Raw genomic sequence first — 14,479 nt, 5'->3', positions numbered from 1 at the left:
GTTCAGGGTTAATTCGGTTTAACGCTGCTAAATTCGGTATAAACGCATAGTGTAGACCAGGCCTTATATATTGTTGAAGAAAAAAACCCTAGATATTGAACCTGGCCCTGTTTGCTGCAGACTATCTGGCAGAATGGTTACAACATACCTTTTTCTGTGTACCTACATTATTACTAAAAATAAAATACGGAATTTTCATTAAAAACACCCCCTCTGAAATGTTTGGCTTGTTTTTGGCTGGGTTGACGACAGTGGGCAATGCCTCCGAAATTGGATTGGCTTGGTCTGGGCTTGCTGTGAAAGCTTTGTTATCTTGTGAGACTTGGCAACTCGTTAGAATGTTCAGCCAATGGCGAGCAGGTAGACTGGGGTGAAATAAAGGTCACTCCAAACACCTGAAAAGAGGAGCCAGTCAGGTAGAACACAGGTCTTCAAACAGGTCCAGCTCTAAAGGCATCCATTTCAATCAGGCCCATGTTCCAAAGGGCTTAAAGCTGATTGGTGGGTTAACTGTATATAAGGCAGAGAGCTGACAGGCCTCAGGCAGCCTGTGTTCAACTGTGTGTGTGAGTTCATCTGCCTGAGAAGGCAGCACCGGTGTGAGTGGAGCCAGCAGCAGCAAAATTATTAAGATCAAGGCCAAGAAGGAGAACATCATAAGAGCTGAAATCGCAGAAGATAGGAGAGAGGAGCAGAGCTTGGAGCAACATCAGAAGACAGAGCAGAAGTACTGCTCTGAGGGAAGAGAAGACATCGGAGAAAGCAAGCATGATGATTTTAATAGAAGACTCTCATTGAAATATGTATGAGTTAATGAAGCTAGATGTCTGTGTGTGTGACTATATGTTTAATGTTTTAATGCCTTCCTATTAGTATTCTGGTTATTACTGGCCACTCCATGCAGGATGTAACCAGTTAAAACTGGCAATTGACAAAGACACCTACTCATCTACACTCTGACAAAAAAGCATTAAAACTTGACCAAGATGAACCTCTTGAACAACGAGATGCTGTTGGGGGGTTTACTATCCCCCTTCAACCAGTCATCTTTGGTGGCTGAGGAAAACCTAGGACTTCTAGACGACTACCTGGAGGTGGCCAAGCCCCTCTGTTCGCACGGGTTCTCCAGCGACAAGGCTAAGGCAGTCTCCTCCAACTGGCTGGCTGTGGATAGTTTGGGCAAAAACATAGATAACAGCCAGGGTAAGGCATTACTTTATTCACACAGGAAATATATCGGCTTGGATCAGTTTAGACTAGATGTTCACATCAGGTGTCCTGTCAGGAAGTATTTGCATATCACTTAACATTCTGCCATTGTTGTAATTAACCAGTGAGCTCTTTAAGTGGATGAAACAGCTGTGTCTGTTTAGCATCAAGAGCATCTTCCTCCATGTTCCACATACGGTTCAGAAGCCTATACTTTGGGGAAGGATCTCACAAGACGTGGGAATGTTGCTGTCATTTGCTTTCACTTATCTCTTAGAAGTCTCTCCTTGAACACTTCAATTCCAATGTAGAGATTGGAGGAGCCAGAGAGAAATGGAATGTCATAAGTCACTCTCAGGGTTATTTTGTCCTGTATAGTAGAGCCCTGTAACCCATCCAAGACAAATGACAAGTATCAAGTAGAAAAACAACCCAACCCTCTTGGAGTCAGGTTGGTGCAGCTTCTTGGTTCTGCCAGAAACCTCATTCCACAGTACAGTGAGTGTGCATGTCAGAGTCTCTCACATGCTAGTGGGTGGCAGGATTAGAGCCATGAAGCTGCTGATGCATGCAGCCTCTTCATGCCACAAGAGGCAGATAAAGGAGAGCTGACCCCTTGGGCATGAAGCAGTGGCGGTGCTGGATTGAGGTTAGGTTAGAAAACAATTTGACCCTTTCAGGGTTATGTGGGCTTGCGTCCAGTCTGGGTCAGACCTAAAAATTAGGCCTGAGCAGGCCTCTTCTGTGCAGAACGTGTGAAAGTGATGGCGGCAGAATCTGCTGCAAGTACTAGATTTGTCAAATTGGCATATGAAAAAGTTTAGCAACGAGGGAATGGATGGAGGAAAAAAAATACGCAAAATATTTTGTATCTGGAGTTTTTTCAGAAGGCTTGAGTTGATTGTGTGTGTGAGACTGTTGTACTTTTGTGGTAATTAAGTTTCCTTGTGTTGCAGAGGATGCCTTCTCAGGCATGGATTGGATGGTGGAGAAGATGGATCTGAAGGAATTTGACTTTGATGCCCTGTTAGGAATGGATGACTTGGAAGCCACCGTCTCTCCAGACGAGCTCATGGCCACGTTGGAAGACACGTGTGATCTATTAGACCCTCCTACCCAGGAAATTGACAACAAGGAACCTCCACTGATAACTGACCCAATTAGTATCTCAGTACTGGATATTTAAATATGCATATATGTTGATAGAGTATGTATTCTAATATATGCCTGTTATGTTAAGGTTTATGGTTTATTCTTTTGGTATACCTATTAGACAAATTGTATTAAGGATTTTGTGTGTGCTAATTAAAGGTTAATTTGTTTTCAAATAAATTACTCCTGGAGTGTAAATCCTTTGAGCAGAAGGCTGTATCAGTATCCTCCCAAGGGTTAACACAACTAGTCTGTTCTGCAGAGTCCTCTGCTGGTCAGGGACAAACTCCCTGGTAAAGCCTGGGCAATTCCTCTAGGGCAGACCACCTCCTGTTACCTCCCAAAACAGACCAAACTGACAGTTGGGTTTAGGGTAGAAAGGCCAATATGCAGTGCCTTAGGTCTGAATTTTGGGGTAAGAACGCATGTCACAAACTGTGCCGTTCACAACTTCCTCTGTACGTGTAGCACACATTTTGTTGTGTCCGTTTCAAAGAGTTTAGAGCAGGGGTTCTCAAAACTGGCGGTTGTGACCCCGCAGGGGGTCATGAGGTTATTATGTGGGGGATCGCAAGTTGTCAGCCTCCACCCCAAGCTCCACTTCACCGCCATCATTTATAATAGTGTTAAATATAAAAGTGTTTTAATTTATAAGGGGGGTCACAATCAGAGGCTTGCTGCGTAAAAAGGGTCACCAGTACAAAAGTTTGAGAACCACTGGTTTAGAGTGCAACAGGTACCATGTTCAAACAATACCATGTCCACATGTAAACTAGGAGTGCAAACAACGGCATGAAAAATGAAATTCAACATTAAAGGACAACTGGCTTTTGGAAATCATGGCACCCGAAACATGGGATGCCCTAGGAAGAGGCCTCTTGAAACTGGGAGATTTTTTCCTGTATTTAGTATCAGGGTTGAGTATAAATTGTGTTCTGAAGCTAAAGTCAAGGGAGAATTTACACCCAGTAAAAAATGGAATGGAAATCTATCTAAAATGCCATTTAGTTCAGAAGGCTCATGTTGATGTACTTAGTAATCAATGCAACTGGAAACGTGGCTTTGGAATTCAGCATTTACTAGCAGAAGTCACTAAAAGAAAACAGAATACGTTGAAAAGAGGGAACACTAGTGAGCAATTGACAATGTACTCATTACTACAAAAATAAATTCATCCGAGTTCTCTGTACAGCACATTCATGGCCACGTAGCCAGATGTTGCTCTTTCTACCAGCTAGAGAAGCAAGGACTGTGTATTTGAATGTGCACAGTCTATTAATGCAGTAGTCCAGAGTGAGATCATGGCAGTTGTACGCAAGTCATGATTTCATATACTGATAGTCAACAAGAGCACCGACATGGAAGGGGAAAAAAAGTTTAATCTTCTACACATTGTTTCAATCTCAGAACGATTTCAGCCACAATGCAGTTGCTGGCATTATCCAGTTAAGTGCATGCATTCCTTGGCACATTAAAGATATCATCATGCAATTCTATGTGGATTGCAAACAGGATCTACAGGGAATAGTGATGTTCGCTAGCAGGGCCAGCTCCGGGGGGCGGGGGGAGGAGCCGCAATCAGCACTTCTACCGCCGCCGCTTCATTCTTCGGCGGCAGGCCCTTCCCTCCAAGAGGGACTGAGGGATTCGACGCCGAAGAGCCGGACATGCCGCCCCTTCCCATTGGCCGCCCCAAGCACCTGCTTGCTGCGCTGGTGCCTGGAGCCGGCCCTGTTCGCTAGAGTGCTGCAGTGAGAGTGGGATCCGTGCCATAACGGTGGGAGCAGGTAAAATGTACTTTGCTGCAGGCAGGATTGGATGGGAGGAGGGGAACACACAGACTGCAGTAGTTTGCGGGAAAACACAATGCAAGTTTAGCAGCACCTACTGTTTAAGTGATAGATGATGAGGACAACTTGGTTTGAGCCTCTTTTTAAAATTTTCTTCTATCAAACACCTAGTGCTATGAGCAGTTTTTCTGTTAAATGTTTTTCAGAAAGCAGTAATAATCCTGACATAAAAATAACTTGAATTATATCTTTCCAAGTTCTAAAAACAGTGAAGTGGTTTAAAAATTCCAGTTTTTAGAACTTACTTTTTATAATCATTACAAAAAATCTGTATCTTTTAAGGCAAAATTGTGGTGCAATTTATTTTGACAGTCCGTGATAAACACATGACAGCAGTTTGTCATAAATGGAATTTCAGCACCCCTCAACCATTCATGACCTTAGTTACACAATTCTCATAACTTCATATGCGTTAATGGTACACATATATGGGTAGAAAAATGACTTTCAGCAGATCAGAATTAAGAATATAAGTACAGAATGTCATTTCAATACCCACCCTCCATCCCTCCTTTCCGATACATAGTTATGGCTCTGTATGGGCCATCTTGTCCTGCTAAAAGGACAAGGCAGCCTCCATCTTGGACCAGGTTCTTGTTGAATAGGAGAGGGCAGAGACTCAATCCTGCCCAGCAACACTAACTGTGTATGCTCTCCTGTGTTTTTGTTTTTTCTCTCTCCTGCTGGGCCATCTAAAGGTCAGGCTAGTTCTGTGTGTGAAGGCCTGATTCTGCCCGGCAACCTGTTTTTTTTGGGGGGTCGGTCGTCTGGAGGTCAGGTTAATTCTGCCCAGCGACTCACTTTCCCGCTCTTTTTGGACCCAGTCATCTAAGGGTCAAGTTTGTTTACTTGTCAACTCCAGTGTGCCGTGTGCAAATCCTTCCGACGTGGGGTGGCAACAACTCGAAGCCTGAAGGGAGGAAGGACCAGGGAGCCAATCAGATGCTGACACGAGGGAGTGAGACCTTTCAATAAAACTAGGTTTCCCCCCAAAATCTGTGTGGAGTGTCCGCATGTCAGCTGAAGGGCCTGATCAACCTTTTGGCCAGGGTCTCCTCCCGGTCTAGCTAGCTTGTAGTGTGGAGTATCCGCGTGTCAGCTGAAGGGCCTGATCAACCTTTCAGCCAGGGTCTCCTCCCGTTATAGCTAGCTCGTGTCGTTTTGGATTCGTTATCGCTTTGGATTTATCGTTTTGGATCTATTTCCATCAGCTCGTCATGCTTCTGGTGTCTGCTCTGCTGGTCAGCTGCGCCTGGAGTGCGGTATTTGCTTTCTAATTTCTGACAGCTTGCTTACCTAGCTTCCTCTTTTTCCCCCTCCCTAACTCGGTACCAAGTGTGTATACAGTGTATAAGGATTGAATTATTGAGCTCATAATTGCACAGTTGTTTAGTTTGTATAGTTGTTCTGGGTTTTTAGTAGATAGTTAATTGTAGACTGTTTTAAGTTGTGTGAGTTACTGCTCTGTCTTTGCCTGGAGTGCTTGGTGCTAGGTGCTGTCTCCACCTGAGGATTAGCTGACCAAGGGGTTTCTGTCCCCGCGGTCTGTATGAGTGGAATCTGCCCAGCTGCAGCCGCACCACACTCTGGATTACCCTTAGTGTGAAAGCAAGGGTGGCTAAGGCAGTGGCCCGTGGGTCTCTTTCTCTGTGTTGCACCGGGCACCGCTCTGACGAACCCGATTCCCATCTTGTGTGATTGGTGTGTCTGCCTATTTGGTGTGGTGTGGTGAGCAGTATAAAGTGTATTATTGCTGTGTTTTGAGGTGTATTTGCACTTTTGATACCATCTCAGCCAAAGTTGCCTACTCCCCCAGCCCAAGTTGTAATTATCCCCCAAATAAACGCAGCCACTTGGCTTTTCACTGTTATTCTGGTCCTGCCTGTTTTTCCTCACTCAATACCAAGCTTTGGGTCAGCAGGGCCACATATATTAAGCGCCACGAGGGCACCACTCCAGGGGGCTCCCTGGCCGACCCGACAGGAGCTGCTGCGGGGAAAAGTTTCTGATGACCATGCAGGCAGCACACACGCACCTGATTGGAATGGACGTGAACAACACATCTCGAAGAACAGTTACAAGAAGGTGGGTAACCGTCTTTTTTCATGAGGATTATGTGTTATATTAAACAAATGATTAACTTCAAACAATTTACACCAACTTCTAATACATACACATTTGTTCCCTATATACACAACTACAGATCCATTAAAAGAAAAAGGATCTAGTTGGTAGTGACACTTTCCCTTTTCTCTGTAAGCAGAGTCAGGATGAGCTCTACCCTGACATCTGGTGGTACATTATGAGGAGTGGGCAAAGGAATTTTAGGAATGTGCATTTGCATTGGTAAACCCATTCCACTTAGCATAACACACAGCAGCATGGGAAGGTTATTTTCTTTGTTATTGGGGCAGGAAGGAAAAAAAAGTGCTGTTACCTTAATTATGTGAATGAGGAACTATGAGACTGCTTTATGACAGAAATGACTCAACCTACATTAAATAGTACTTGCTAGACAGGGGATATGGGTTCCAAAACCCAGTGATTCGAGAGAGGCTGGGGACAGGTATCTGTACTTGGTGGTGCAGGCTCCTTGTGTGAGCCAGAGGCCCCAGTTTTGCCTATGCGTCTCTCCACTGTGGAATGTCAGAGTTAATTTTGATTCCCTTAAGAATCTAGATACAGGTTACTGAGCTGAACTCACTTTGGACCAGTAGTGCACTGGCACTGGGCTCCCCTACTGTGAGCTGAAATCACTAAGAGTTGAAATCACTAAGAGTTGAAATCACTGGAATCGCTGAGCTAAGAGCACTGAGTACTGTGCTAACCAGTGGGGGAGCCTGAAGCTATACTGTGGAGCAGAGCAGCTGGCAGAGTGGAGCGAGCAGTTTCCGAGGACGGCTGGAGCGGCTCACAGGACAGCTAGTGGACCAGAGCAGCTGGTAGAGCGGAGCAGCTGTGGGACGGGTGGAGCAGCCCACGGAGCCACGGAGCTGAGCAGTTGCGGGGACGACTAGTGGAAGCAGAACCCCGTGAAGAGGCAGGGCAGTTGGCCCCAAACCACGTAAGGTGCCCCTTGCTACCGAGGCTGGGGAGGGGGACCTCTGCAGGTAGACTCTCGAACTCTGGGGCTGCCTGACCTGGGATAGAGACTTTTGGATTGTGGGACTTTTGGGACTGTGGGTGATTTGGGGGGTTGCTGGACTCAAGAGACCAGAGAGAAGGACACGGCCCAATTTCCTTGGGTGGGTCTTTGCTCGCGGTTTGATCTATGAACTCTAGCTGAGGTATTTTCCCAATTTAATGCTTGTTGTTTACCTCATGTAATTAAATCTTTTCTGCTACACCAAGACTCTGTGCTTGCGAGAGGGGAAGTATTGCCTCCTTGAGGCGCCCAGGGGTGTGTGTAAGGTTTTCCCAGGTCACTGGGTGGGGGCTCGAGCTGGTTTTGCATCACATTGTAGGGAAGGGACCCATATGTATTGAACCCGGCCCTTGCTGCTATTGTTTCGGCCTGGCAGAAGGGTTACATCTCAATTTAAACACATATCATATGGTTGCATGACATCACGACTGCAAACATATCCAATACTATCTTCCATAAAAGCTGCAAGTTCCAGTTTTCCATACAGAGGTTTGTTTTATGGCCCATAATCTGTGCTCCACTGGTTGCATCACACTTATGAGCATTTAATCCACTTTTGAAGACTCAGTTTGTTTTGAAATGAAGTGACACTGCTGTGGAGATCCACTACATTGCCATTTCACCCCTGTAGCTTCAAGTAGCCTGTCAAATCTCCAGTAGTGCAATAGGAGCGTGACGTGAAAAAAATCGTGTCACATCATGACATGATCACTCATAATGTGAACGTGTGTAAATGTGTAAACATTAACAGTTATTGATTAATTAATCTGGAATCACAATTACTTGTGTGTACTCTGCCACCCTATCGGTGCCATTCATGCTAATTTCCGTGTCGCGTTGGTGCCAGTGGTTATAGGGCTAAAATGCCGGGACAAAAACGAAAATGACTTTCCAGTTCTGCCTTCTGGCAACAAAGGGAAACGGCAAAAAGAATTAGAAAAACTCTCGTGTATTTCAAATAAGTATTTTTAAAAAGTCGACAAGGAGAAAGCGCTAAGCAATGCATTGAAAATGATTATTCATCTACTGATGAAGACCAGTCAAGCCAGAGATTATCTTTATCAACTGATAAAGATGAACACTCCGACCAAAGATTATCTTCCCTAACTGATAAAGGCGAACAATCACAATCCATCCAAAGAGTTACGTCTTCAGCTAAAGAGTCCAGAAATGAAGAACTGTTATCCAAATCTAAAACTGAAGAACAATTATTGGAAGATGGAGAGACTGACATAGGATCGGATCCAAGTACATGGCTGACAATAATTACTGTGAAAAAAGGTCCTTCAAAACTAGATCCTAGATTTGAATATCCATTTGAGTCAAATTGTCGATTTATGCCACCCAGTATGAAGAAAAAAATGAAAAACGGGGATGTGACGTTATTGATGTAAGTTGGACCATATAGAACATGGTTGCAACCAAGGTCCTATAGTGGCATCAAATCTTATGGAAAAGGGGATCATATAAGGTGTCTAAGACCAGGTTATGGGTTGCTGGTTATGATTATGCTGTCTATATGTATATATCATTTTGTAGTTGAAGTTATGAGTATTGGCTCTATACTGTCTGTATTTCAAATTTGTGCTGTGCTTCTGGGAGACATCCCAGACAACTTGGTGTTAGCTCTGCCTAGCCTGCTTGATGGCCCATTAAGGACCATCAGATACACAACTGACCCATTGAGAGAAGGCAGATATGCACTGTAACTCAAAGTATGCAGGGACTTGCCCATGTGACTCCAGACTCCATTTTGCAGTAATTTTCCACAGTAAGGACAAAGAGGTTCTTACACCTGGAAAAAAAACTATAAAAGGCTGATGCCTCATCTCCATCTTGTCTTCAATCCTGCTTCTTACCTCTGGAGAGACTTTGCTACAAACTGAAGCTCTGAACAAAGGACTGAATGACCCATCCCAGCGGGGGATGTACTCCAGAGACTTGATTTAAACCTGCAGTTTGCTCCATCACTGCTACAAGCCTGAACTAAGAACTTTGCCATTACTGTATGTAATTGATTCCATTTAACTAATTCTAGTTCTCATCTCTTATCTTTTTTCCTTTTATGAATAAACCAGATCTGATGTGTATATTGACCTGGGTCTGGGCTTTGATTTTGGGATCTTATCCCCAGCATGAGTGGCACTGGTGGTGATACTGGGAGACTACAGTGTCTAAGGAAATTACTTGTGTGACTTGTGGTTAGCCAGTGGGGTGAAACCAAAGTCCTCTTAGTCTGGCTGGTTTGGTTTCCCTTAGAGGTGGAAAAACCCCAGCCTTGGGCTGTAACTGCCCTGTTTAAGCAATTGGTCCTGAATTGGCACTCTCAGTTGGGTCCCGCCAGAACCACATCGTCACAGGGGAACAAATTAATAGATCGTGGTTAGTGTATTCACAGAGCAAAGATGTAGTTTTTTGGTCTTGCTGCAAACTGTTCTGTAACTTGGACATTCTTCTGGTAACTGCAGGTTTTAATGACTTGCTAAATTTGCATCAGCATTTGAAAGAACATGAAACATCAAAAAATAATTTATGCTGGTTGACAAATTGGATTGAGCTGTCAAACAGATTACATTACTAAATTGAGAAATTCTACATTGGCAAGCTGTGTTGGAACGTTTACTGGCTACCATTAATTTCCTAGCTAAACAGTGCCTGATCCTCAGGTATTTTATATGAGAACAATGACATTTCTTGAAATTGGTTAAGTTATTGGCAAAATTTGCTAGCGTTATGGCTGAGCATGTACAAAGAGTGAAAGGTTCACACCCATTATTTGGGTAAAAATACACAAAATGAGATAATACAATTAATTTCTAATGGAGTGCGTAATGAAATTTTATCGGATTTGAAACATGCCAAATATTACTCAATTATAGTTGATTGTACTCAAGACCTAAGCACAAGCGAGCAAATGTCAATAGTTTTACAATTTGTGAAAACTGATGAAAATGCAGAAGTGAAAATTTGTGAACACTTTCTAGAATTTACCAGTGAACGAAACTACTGCGAAAGCCCTCACAGATATAATTCTACAGAGATTGGAACACTATGGAATACCTTTAGAAAATATGTGCGGCCAAGGGTACGATAACATCTCAAACATGTGAGGATGACATATAGGTGTACAGGAAAGAATACTGAATTTACATAATCGAGCTTTTTTCGTTCCTTGCCATGCACATTCGCTCAATCTGGTTGTCAGTGATGCCGCCGAATCACCTAAAGATGCCATTTCATATTTTACCACAGCACAAGCAATGTAACTTTTTTTAGTGCTTCCACACATCGTTGGGCAGTCTTGAAGAAGCATCTTGAACAAAAATTCACATTTAAACCTCTAAGTCAAATTAAATGGGAAAGCAGGATAGACGCTATTAGACCATTTTCGATATTCATCAGGAGATATTTACGATGCACTATTTGAAATAAGCCAGGACTTGTCGTATGATCCTTCATTTTGACATGAAGCTGAAACATTGGCTCAGAAAATGAGGCAGTTTCAATTTTCATGTTGCACAGTTATTCGGCATAATATTCTAAATCAAATTAATTTGACCAGCAAAGTTATGCAGAATATAACCATAGACATATGCAAGGCAAAGATGATTTTGAATAAAACACTGGAATATTTTAAAAAATATCGTTCAGATGAAGGATTTGAATAAACTGTCAAAGAAGCAACAATAGCAGAAGATCTTGATTTTGAACCAACGTTTGGACCTCAACAATTCGGTCGTCCTCAAAAAAAAAAAGACAGTTTTGTTATGAGGCTCATGATGATCCTATTCTTGATCCATAAGAAAGGTTTAAAGTTGAATGTTTCTATTATATTTTTGGATGTAGCTATAACTTCCACTGAAGAACGGATTATATCAGTTGCATGGTCATTGTGAAACTTCTGAATTTTTATACGATATTGGAAATATTAAAAATCAGTTTTCCAAAGACAATCTCATGAAGCACTGCCAAAACCTACACTTAGCGCTCAGTACTGATAACGCTGCTGACATTCATGGAGTAGAATTGTATGATGAATTAATAGCTTTATCTGAGCTAATAAGTCCTAAAACTTCTCCTCTAAAAGTATTAGCATTTATAGCAAGAAATGATTCTTTCACTCCAAACACTGCTATAGCCTTACGCATTCTTTTAACATTACCAATATCAGTGGCTCCTGATGAGCAGTTTCTCAAAACTGAAATTATTGAAAAATTATTTTAGGTCCACCATGTCTCAAAATTGTTTGTCAGGACTCGCATTAATTTCAATTGAAAGTACCATTTCAAAAAGTTTAGATTTCACTGAATTATTAAAAGACTACGCAAAAACCCACCCACCACTTGCTTCACCTCCGCTCACTTAAGGCTTAGTTCTCCCACTTTTAAAAATGAGTGCTTGTCCCGTCCTGCCCCCGCAAGGCTTTTCTGGCAGTCCTGTTGCCAGGTATCCAGTTTTAGACTGGAAACTCCAGTAGAAAATGGGACCTGAGTGTCCGGTTAGCAGTGCTGACTGGAAACTAAAAGTCTGGTGTCATGGTATTGGGACTCAACACCACTGGCACCACCCGCTGGTCGCTCCGGGAATTAGCTCCGTTCATGGGGAGCAGCCTCTCCTGGTGGTGTCCCATCCAGCCCTCCGTTGGCGCCTGGACCCACGTCGCTCCCTTCCGCTCGTAGCGTCCCCTTCAGGATATTGTCCTCCAGCAGTGCCCCCTAGCCCATTCACCCCCTTGCGGGGCTGGGGGCGCTAAGAGCAGGTCTTTCACTTGCCGCACTGGCCAGCCGCTCCCAAAGTCTAACCTCTTCCTTCAGGGGTGTGGTGCAGTCCAATATGGCCACTTCCCACAGCCAGTTGCAATATAAGGGGGAAGAGGGGGAGCCAGTCCCGCCCGCTACTCTGGGTCCCAACCCAGGGACCCTCTAGCAGGAGCCTTCCTGCCCCCCTTCTCTCCCCTCGCTTGCTGTCTGCGCTCCCTGGGTCACTTCCACTCTGACCCTTTGCACCCTTCCCTCAGGGCCTGCAGCCTGGCAAGTAGCAGGCTGGAGCTCCCTTCGGCTCCCCCGAGCCTGCCCAGCACTGCACTGTCCCAGGGGCTGGTCTCCTAGCTCAGGAGACAGACCTTCCCTGTTGGAGGTCAGGGAGAGACTGCCTGCTCCTCTCCTAGGCAGTCTTTATACAGGGCTGAGCCTGGCCCTGATTGGCCGTCACTTGTTCAGCCCTCCTTGGCTCTCCCACAAGCCTTCCCTGATTGTCTGCCTCTTCGTGCAGCCGCTCTGGCCTGCCCTAGCCCAATCTTTCATAGGGGTGGGGCAGGCGCCCCACCACATCCGGTTATAGGAGTAACCACATTAGCCTCTGCTCCTCCCACTCCCAACACCCACCTGTCCTGCTGCTGCTGCAGGGTCAACTCAGCACAGAAAGAGATGACGAGAATGGGCTAGAACCAGGGAGAAGGTAGGTACTCGCTCTATGTGGGCAGGGGGGATCCCATTTACCCCTCCCCCAGCCCCGCTGCGCTTGCAGTTTAGCCCTGGCTCCTCCCTTGCTCCAGGGACAACCCTAGTTCCCATCCCGCTGTGCTTTTAGCTCCCGGCCCCTGCCTTGCTCCAGTCAGCAGGTACTAATCCTCCCCCCATGCCCTACTGTGCTCATCTTGCCCCGGGCTCGCTCCAGCTGGGGACCAATCCTCCCCCACCTGCAGGCCCTGCTGTGTTCTTCCCTCTGGCCCCTGCCTCGCTCCTGTGGCCGTCTGAGGACCAATCCTTCCCACGCATGCCCTGCTGTGCTCGTCCCCGGCCCCTACCTCGCTCTGGGCTGGGGATTGTGAAAGCTATTTGGTGCCCCCCCCCTGCCCTTTTAATAGTTTTGCAAACGGCCAGTAGGTGGAGGCAGAAGCCTCCAAAAACCTCACGTACACAGTACCCTGAACTTTTCAACTAGCTTTTTTCTGCTGCCACAAAGCAGAAAAATCTTGCTCCAAGCCAGTTTTCCCTGACCAGATAACGGTTTCATGGGGTCCGGTAACCACCAATGAAATGTTAACATGGCATAGTCTTTGTCTAAATGTGTATAAAAGATCTGTAAACCTTGTGTCAGGCAGAGTCTTCTGTATCTATTACAGAGCTCTCCTTTCTTCTGCAGAATAAAGCATTTTTCCTTATCCCTGTCAGGCTGTTATTGGCTCTCAGCTAGGCAGACCCAATATTTCGGTAACAGTTTCTGGCGACTCCAGACGGGACTCTCCTAGCTCGGACATTGGACTCCGGATGGTTGCGGCGAACTGGGAACGGCACCAACGGGGTGTTTAGCCCCTCTTTCTCTGCTTCACCGCGGCCCCTGGGGTTCATGTTCCGATAAGGTGAGCCCTAATAGGATAAGGAAACACTATCTGGTTTTGGTTCTGTTCTGTTTAACCGGTTACTGTTGTTTTTCTGCTCTGTTCATTTGGGCGTTAGGTGTGTGGGCGGAATTGAACTTCTCGTTCGTAATTCCTCAGAGTGGAAGCCATGTGTGCGATGAAACTCTGAGGTTGTATTGAGATCCTTCTTTCCCGTCCCCTGTAACGGACAGTGTAATAGAAGTAGGAAAACCTGGATTAGACCGTAATTCCCACTGATCTCTGAGTAATTCTCTTTTCAGGCTGAGTGTCAGTAGACAGATGGGTGGGTCTCTGGAAAAACCCTCTAAGGATAGCCCTTTAGATTATATGTTAAGTAAATGGCCTTTACCCGGTGTTCAGAAAGGTATATCAAGGAAGCGCTTTGTACAACTTTGCACCCAGGACTGGCCAACCCTGGGGACTGCATGGCCCGAATTTGGCTCCTTTGATATTCCTTTGCACCTGATATTAGAGAATCAAGCGCCTGGTCAAATGGACTATTGGTTTTTGTGGGACGATGAGGCTCATCGTCGTTTAAAGAAGATAAAAATCCAGACCCCTCTATTCCCGAAAGCTTCTGCCCCAAGTGAAGCCGATTGTTGGGAAGATACCCCCCCCATGTATTGTCTTAGACCGCGGCCACCCTCAGCAGCAATATCACAGGTTGTGGCGGACCAGGTTTCCTTGTCTACGGGGCCCAAGACAGTGGCCCCCTCACCGAAGACTGAGGCAAACCACAAT

At 45.2% G+C, this 14,479-nt stretch overlaps 1 protein-coding gene across 1 annotated transcript; it reads left to right on the top strand.

The window, feature by feature from the left end:
• Window positions 1-844: 844 nt before the first annotated feature.
• LOC120398984 (cyclic AMP-dependent transcription factor ATF-4-like) lies at window positions 845-2,410 on the top strand. The gene is made up of 2 exons (XM_039526811.1): window positions 845-1,203; window positions 2,166-2,410. The coding sequence occupies exons 1-2, from the start codon at window positions 987-989 to the stop codon at window positions 2,393-2,395; spliced, it is 447 nt and encodes a 148-aa protein (XP_039382745.1). The 5' UTR covers window positions 845-986; the 3' UTR covers window positions 2,396-2,410.
• Window positions 2,411-14,479: the final 12,069 nt, after the last annotated feature.

The sequence above is a fragment of the Mauremys reevesii genome, linkage group 2 (genome assembly GCF_016161935.1).
Source record: "Mauremys reevesii isolate NIE-2019 linkage group 2, ASM1616193v1, whole genome shotgun sequence".
NCBI lineage: Eukaryota > Metazoa > Chordata > Testudines > Geoemydidae > Mauremys > Mauremys reevesii.
Note: the sequence above shows the minus strand (reverse complement) of the source record. Positions and strands in the feature narration are given on the sequence as shown.

Excerpts from the sequence above, each read along its gene's own strand:
- LOC120398984 (XM_039526811.1), top strand. The coding sequence starts at position 987 with ATGAACCTCTTGAACAACGAGATGCTGTTGGGGGGTTTACTATCCCCC. Across the intron at positions 1,204-2,165 it reads AAACATAGATAACAGCCAGG|AGGATGCCTTCTCAGGCATG; the intron begins GTAAGGCATTAC and ends CTTGTGTTGCAG.